This window comes from Haemaphysalis longicornis, unplaced genomic scaffold (genome assembly GCF_048455015.1).
Source record: "Haemaphysalis longicornis isolate Haplotype H1 unplaced genomic scaffold, Haemaphysalis longicornis Haplotype H1 scaffold_8, whole genome shotgun sequence".
Taxonomy (NCBI): Eukaryota; Metazoa; Arthropoda; class Arachnida; order Ixodida; family Ixodidae; genus Haemaphysalis; species Haemaphysalis longicornis.
In genome coordinates this window covers 148,598,051-148,605,752 of record NW_027526445.1, presented here as the reverse complement: position 1 = coordinate 148,605,752, position 7,702 = coordinate 148,598,051, and the positions used below count along the sequence as shown (strand labels likewise).

The 7,702-nt window shown below is 51.8% G+C and overlaps 1 protein-coding gene across 1 annotated transcript; it reads left to right on the top strand.

The window, feature by feature from the left end:
• The first annotated feature begins 486 nt into the window (after positions 1 to 486).
• LOC144148689 (uncharacterized) lies at positions 487 to 7,149 on the top strand. Its single transcript, XM_077680206.1, has 2 exons — positions 487 to 774; positions 6,255 to 7,149. The coding sequence occupies exons 1-2, from the start codon at positions 721 to 723 to the stop codon at positions 6,951 to 6,953; spliced, it is 753 nt and encodes a 250-aa protein (XP_077536332.1). The 5' UTR covers positions 487 to 720; the 3' UTR covers positions 6,954 to 7,149.
• The last annotated feature ends 553 nt before the right edge of the window (positions 7,150 to 7,702 follow it).

Here is a 7,702-nt window from a genome sequence, read left to right as displayed (position 1 = left end):
CAATTCAATATGTTTGCACTCTACCGTAATTCTGTTCGTGGTAAGGTTGGTTTCGGTACTGAATATTGTTTTAACTTGGGTGGTTTTTTCCCTCTCATCTCTTCTGAAGGAGGCGGCGTTACGCAGCTGGGACCCTCAAGTCCAGCAAGGACTTGCTGAACGAGCTACTCAGGTCACCGGCACCCTCCAAGCGCTGGTCACCACTCGTCGTTAGCCCAACTAGTGCTCAAATAAAGTGTTTTCTCTCTCTCTCAACTTTAGGTCGATTTAAATTGTCCCGTAGCTAGCTGAGAAAACGCCACCTGCGGTAAGCGTATAGGCATGATTGTTTTTTTTTTCTCAGTTGGGTTGTTTTGCCCGTTCTAGGTTGTTGTCTCCTGTTATAATTTCATTTAGGATGCTTTTCACCTCCTTTACGTACGTGGCGCGGTCCCCTCCGGAATATCGTTTGTGATTTCGCGGCCCTGCAACTCTCACGCCATCATAATCATCATCATAGTCGACGTCACCATCGTCATCATCCCGTTTCTGGCACGGTGCCACGCGCATGTGACGCCGACGCAATCGCCACTTACGCCGTTGCCTCGGCTGGAAATTTGCTGCAGCCGTTTCTTGGACTGTGCGAGCCCCTCACAGATATCGAGGAGCGCCGAGCCCACCGCATCGACCTGCGTCCGTTGTGTCCGTTCGAAGTGTGAGCGGGCTCTCCTCGAAGCGACCATGTCCAACGAGCGAGCAGGCAAACCGAGTGGCGAAGCATCGGGCACACGCAAGGTGGGTACTCGCCCGCATTCATTCATCTTACACAGGCAATGTACTCGGGACGTGCTCGCGCTGTATGTTGAAAGTTTTTTCCGACCGCCTTAGTGCAAAAGTGCAAGTTTAAAGACAAGGGAGATGCACAGTTACGAATATTCTGCATTTTTATAGGTGTGCCCCGCGCTTGAACAGACTCTAGCGCAATGTTTTAAGGACGCTGCCAGGTGTGCGCCGTAGGCAAGAGGCAAACCAAGGGGCTCCGCGACACGCGCCTTTCCAAGAACGAGTGGTGTTCCAATCTCTGGCGAAGGCTAGGGCGTGGGCAGTTCAAGCGCATTTCCTAACGTACTGCTGCGGATGACACACTGCATTGGCATTTGATTATACAACGTCTCCCTCTGAAATACACGAGCGGAAAGAATTAAAAGAAAAGGCGGTGCTAAACAGACGTGGACGAAGACCGGATACGACAGACACACTTGTCTACGACACACAGAGACACCTGTGTTCATCCACGTGTGCGTCCACGTCTCTTTAGCACCACGTTTCCTTCTTATTCCAATATGAACCAACTCGCTCAGCAACCACTTCTTTGAAAATAGCGAGAGGGATTCGAGGGGTTCACTTCTTTGACCGTATGAAACAAACAGCGTCAACAGCGGACATGGCTGTCTGATGTGTCCGGGCACTCGCTACATTTTTCTCTCCCCAGCCGCTTCATTTTGCAGTGACGCTCTTTGTGCTTTGTGCGTTGATCCATTATAGTTTCAAGGAGTAGTGACACAAATTTTCAAAGATGAGATAACTATGTAAAATGTTTCTTTTATATCTCCCAGAAAGGTTCAACCAGACTCCTTCAATGCTTCTCTGGTCATGAAACTCCCGGCCAAGTTTCGTACGGGGACAGAGGGGCACCACTGCAGATCGGAGGGCATCGGGCGGCCGCCGCTGCTCTGTAGCCAGACCGGCAGGCAGGAACGCTGTGGCAGCATGCCCGTTCGCACGAACTTTTTTCGCCAGTCACAAAATAAGTCAATTTGAGCGGCCCACGACCCGTAAGGCGAAAGCGCACTGCTGATAAGGCGGCGGGCGACTGTTTTATCTTACTCCGTGGTCTGTTCCCTGCCAAATGCGCTCTGACCGCGCCCCCAGCTCGATCAACACCAGCGCCGCGGCGCGGCCTCCCTGGGCAGCGTACGAAGCTCTCCCATAGTGTGACGGCGAAGTTTCATGACCAGACAGGCATTGAAGAACTCTGGTTCAACGGTGACTGCTCTGAACAACATATTTCAAATTCGTTTTCATTTTAATCTTTCCCCGATCGAGAAAGCCCACAGCGGGCCAGCATGATATCATCGTCCACTTTCCCCAAACTGCCGAAGTCGAAGCTCCCGTGATGTAGCCGACGCGCTGGCTGCAGTTGGCGGCCGCTGCTACCACAGAACAGGGAGGATTTTAGAGAAGCAAAGGTCTAGCTTTGCCTGTAGTGCCAGAAAAAGCGTAGTGGCGGCGTCGTGAACTACCCAGTACGCCCGCTTGATGGCGCTGTAAACACGGCTTTGTAAACATGGCGGATGCTTTTTGCACAGGCCGCTTGAGCTCCTTAATAACATGGCTGCCCTCGCACGGCGGCCGCCGGCTCGCTGCTCCACGGCCGGACTCGACTCTCCTCCTCCCGCGCGCGAAAGGGGCGTCGAGTCCGGCCGTGGCTGCTCCTGCTGGCTCCTGGCTGGCACGCTGGTCGCGTGTTTACTTGCGCCGCGCTAGTGAAGTGATGTTACGCCAGGTGACCAGATGGCCTCGACTGGCACAGACCACAGTGAGCAGCAAGTGAGAACAAATCGTTTATTGACATCCGCAAGTTTACAGAGGCCAGGACATCATTTCATTTCGATCGCTGCAATTGTACGTCGCTTTCGTGACAACATTTTTTTTTTGCCATAACAACTCGTTCACTTGCGCTAAGATATCGAACGAAGGGCACAAATGAAGTATTGACGGCGACAACGGTTTCCTTTGCACCGTCTTTCTAGCGGAGTGCATAACACTCACCTTCTGTTGGAAGAATCGAATATTCTGGCCTCGACAGCTGCCTTCCGATGCGGAATTTCCCACATTTGTCATTCCACAAGCACTCAATTCCCGTGTTTTGCCAGTCCTCTCAACAACTGATGGACGCAAAAGCACATAACAGCAATAACAGTCACGAAACCGGTGCTCCGCGCACATTGAAACGGTCGGCCGTTGCAGCGGTTTCAATTTGAATTGGCGGCTTTGTGGTTGCGAATTCAGAAACGAGGTGGTGCACCAGTCGGCTGTTCGTAAAAAGTTGCGTACATTTTTGCTCAACGGATGTTTGATGCGGAACTTGTTAATAGTATTTTTAAATAACACATTGTAAGCGAACTGTGTGGGCTCTTTGAGTCACGGAATGAATGTTTTGTATTCTATACCAAAAATAACATTTTGCCTGCGCCGTCTGGTGGGCTTGATGGTCGAAAACAGCGCTTTAGGTTGGTCACGTGGGGCGTCGATTTTTACGCCGCCTATAGGGAAGACAGGGAACGTCCAAGCTTGAGAGGCCTGCTGCTACGCCGTATGTACCACGTCATGGTTACAGGCCTGACTTCATGCTGGCAGGGCGCGTGGAGATGGTGATGGTCTGGGCGCGCGAGTGCGCTCGCTTACGCGTGCGTCCTGACCGACAGCGGTACGACATGAATGGTGACGTCATAGGCGCCCTCCTGTCATGGCGGCTGCTCGGGGCTCGTTTTCTCCAAACCGAAACTGACACGAGTAAACGAAGCCGTCAATGATAGTTTACGCTGCGATCTACCGTCTAATGTGCCGTTCTATGATTAGTGGGCTGACGCCACCCATAACAACGAAATAAACGTAACACGAAAATTTCTTGTCAGTACTCGTTTAAGAGACGGAAGAACAAGTTGGCTCGATTCCATCGCACAAAACCAGCTCTTGTTTTGACGATATACTATCTCTATCTCCGCTTTGCTGCAGCTTGCAGTACTGTTCCCGCTTTTAACGCCCACTACTGATACATCCTCTCCGTGGAAAATATCCCGCAGGTGTCGTGTACCGTGGCACCTATCTTAAGCTTCCCGTTGGATTCACGTGTCTGCTTGTCCGAACTTGTGGATGGCTCGAACGTCGGGCAGCTGGGCTTCCAGCAGTTTGGATGCCGTGGGAAGCTCGTTGCGCAAGCGGTGTCCCATCGTAACTGGGCTGGAGTATTTCTGAGCGGTATTGCCGTGTAGGACCGAAGAGTTATGTAAATGTTTCCGCCCGTCCCAGTCGATGCCCTAATATTCTTCAAAACGGGTTCTGCCATTCCATTACTGCGAGGGCAATGAAGAATTGAGGTAATGCCCAGAAGCCAATATATTTGAGCAAAGATTGAGAGTTCCGATGCGAGAATCCCAAAGATAGGGGAGTAGCAACGGGAGGGGGGGGGGGGGGGGGGGTGTTCACTGCCAGAACACTCCCGAAATTTTCTAAGCGGCACACCCCCCTCCCCTTTCGGTCTTTCGGCCATTTTCCCACCCACGCTTTGTATACACTTCACTTATAAATTTAAATATAATGAGGAGGGAAAGCTAACAACGAAAATACGACAGTTTTTCTTTAGTGGTAGGCTATCCTTTTTGTACTTTTCAACCGGCAGGGTATAACGCCCCCCCCCCCCCCCCCCCCCCCGAGAAACACTTCTGGCTACGCCACTGCCCAGATGGGGTCTGTTGGATGGGGCAGCAGCTTTGGGTATTCATGGCGTGCTACGATTAAAGCTGAGTGCTTTACAGGAGAATTTCACAACGTCAGAAGCGTACGACACAAATGAACCTGTGGAGAAAAAAAGTAAGGTTCGACTCAATTTATACACTCGTCATCCACGTCACAAACACGACAAAAAGTTCCAGCAAATACGATGGATCGTTTCACGCTGCTTGATTTCGCACGGGGAGCAGGATTCGGTCAGGCGCACCTGTCACACTCCTAAGGGTGAGTTAAGATGAGGGCGATAAGCACAATGTATATACCGTTACAAGAAAAGGCATCGGTGTGGACGTTGGTGTGACCGAAAATTACTCACAGAAATACGTAATCAAGCGTTCGGTGCCAGCACCCAAACAGCGAGATCAAACGATGGTGCAGAGGAGTTGGAAAGAGGCATGACGTTCGTCGCGTTGGCGCATGGGGTGCGTAGCGGCGGTGTTGGGGTGCCCCACCACACTGCCGATGAGCCGGTGGCAGCTTTTTCAGCCGAGCTCAGCACTCGCGCGACAGCCTCACCCAGCGCCGCAGCAGATCCGGAAGCCGTGCGCGGGGCACTGCTGCATTTTGTAGCTGACATTGGGCCCTCTCTCCTTTTTTCCGCTCAGGGAAGGCGGGGGCGCCAACAGTACCGGCAGAAGCAGGTTTAGTACCCCTCCCAAATTTTTAATATCAGAGCGCCCGCCGACCGATCGGTGTGTCAGCGGCTCATCACGGTGCCAAGGTGCACAAAAGGCGAGAGTATACGCACACGCGCATAGAAAAATCGGCTGTATGAGCATCGTCTGCTACGCTTTTCTTCGTAGTGCAACGCACCCCCTGCTTTTCCTATCGGCCAAAGCCGTTTGCTTGTCGCCAGAAGAAGGTAAGCAGCGTGAACGTTCCTGGTGAAAATGCCGGGCAATTGATACGCGAGCAGCATCAGACCCGCATTGCAGTTGCGCAGGTGCTTCAAATAATTCCGGTTCCTCGCAAACGAAGTCGTGGAGATACCATCGCTCTCGAGTAAACAGCGTAGCAGACGATGCTCACACAGGATAGGGCTTTGTGCGCCTTCGCGTACTCTCGCCTATTCCGCCGCTGTACTACGACATCATGCGCTGACACGCCGATCGGTCGTCGCTTCTGTGTTATTATGCAAAATTTGGGAGGCTGCACATGTAAAAACGATTGATTGATTGATTGATTGATTAGTTGGTTGATTGATTGATTGATTGATTGATTGATTGATTGATTGATTGATTGATTGATTGATTGATTGATTGATTGATTGATTGATTGATTGATTGATTGTAGCGCTTGACGCACCGACGCAGCGCGGTTGATGATGCGCGCAGTAGTGGAGGGCTCCGTAATAATTTTGATCACCTGGGGATCTTTAACGTGCGCAGAAATCTAGAACACACGGTCGTTTTTGCTTTTCGCCTCCATCAGAAAAGCGGCCGCCGCGGCCGCGAATAGAACCAGCGTTCTCGTTCTCAACATGTAGAAGCTTTAGTCGAAGACATTTCAGCGCCGAGACTATAAAATGCGTTCGCATTCTAACAATTTAGCAATCTTAAGTATCCCTGCTGAAAATGTTCTACGCCCTGAACGACCCCAGGACGGTGTGAGTGATTGCAGTATTTGGTAGGAATGTTTTTTGCCGGACAGGTGCATTCTCTCCAGGGCTAAGCACACATTTCTTTTCTGTTCCGCTGTTGCAGGGAGGGCCCGCCACCATGGGTCACCCTACAAATACGAAGGAACGCACTTCGACCGAATCACCGAGCACCACTCCGTCCGGTGGAGCAACAGGGTCCGCGGCGGGGATAGATGGAACCAAAGATGGCGAGACGTACAGCGCGCGCGACCAATCCGTGACCGCGAGTAGTGCGGCCCTTCCCCCCGACGGGTCTTCTCTCAGCCCCACCGGCCACGCAGGGAGCCACTCACGTCGACATCGCCACAAGACTTCCAGGCGCCATCGTAAAAAGAAGGCTGAAGGAGAAAGCGCGAGCGAACGGCTGGAGCTTTCGAGCCAGCGTCAAAGCCACTTGGACGGCGACGACGAATACCAGACCGATGGCGCTGCTCCGAGCGAATGGCTGGAGCCTTCGAGCCAGCGTCAGAGCCACTTGGACGGCGACGACGACTACCAGACCAATGGCGCTGCTCCGAGTTACTACGACCGTACCCGCGATTATGGCGATGATGGTGTGGCCGCCGTAACTGCGATGCTGCGGGCGGCCAGCGCCATGCAATTGATGTCCTGCCAGAGGCCGCACGTTAACACCGACGACGGTGACACTCTGTACCTGCTCAGCCTGCGGGACAGCTTCAAGCGTCTCAGCGCAAGCCAGAAGAGCACCGCCATTATCAGGATTCAGACGGTGCTGCATGAAATCGAGTTCGGGAAGCCATAGCCTGACCGGTAGTAAGAGCATAAAAATGATACATTTTAGGCGTTGCCTGCTCTAAATTGGCGCGTAGTGGCACCATCAAGAAAAGTTTTACACAGGAACTTTTGTGCTTTGCAAACCAGTAAAGAAAAATTACATACCGGTATATGTCTTATTTGATCCTATAGTAAAGTACTTGCACTCTACCCCCTAAAAGAGAAAACGATTGTAAGAAGTTATGTATGCATTTTGAATATTAGTTTTACATCGTTTCGTAAGGTCTGGAACATTCATGGCAAATCACGCTTACACATAAAAAAATAACAAGTGGTCTCATTTCGCTGCAAATATTGTCGAACGTCGGGTCTTATGCCGAACCTCACACGAAAATGCCTGTTTAATTGTCCCCGCCCGCCCCTCGCGGTATTCCCCTCGCGTCTGACTCCTAGTGCACCAACTATAAACGCAATATAAGTTTGCGTAAATCAATTCATTTTTTTCCACGTTCCTGTGCTCGCGCGCCGTTTATTCAAACCTTTCGTTCCGGTTCGACTTAGAAAAAGATATTCAGCAGTTGCTTTCTTTGAAGTGGGCGAATAAGTGAGAGAGAGAGAAACAACTTTATTAAATCGATCCGGCAGTTCAGGGGAGGGGGTGTGGGAGGGGAGACTCTTGCGTGCCCGCTTGCCCCACGGAGGCGGCGGCCGTGCTGCGAGCCCGAAGGCGAGCACCGGTCGTCTCACGCTCCTAGGGGAACGTGGCACGTGCATGCT

Excerpts from the sequence above, each read along its gene's own strand:
- LOC144148689 (XM_077680206.1), top strand. The coding sequence starts at position 721 with ATGTCCAACGAGCGAGCAGGCAAACCGAGTGGCGAAGCATCGGGCACA. Across the intron at positions 775-6,254 it reads AAGCATCGGGCACACGCAAG|GGAGGGCCCGCCACCATGGG; the intron begins GTGGGTACTCGC and ends CCGCTGTTGCAG.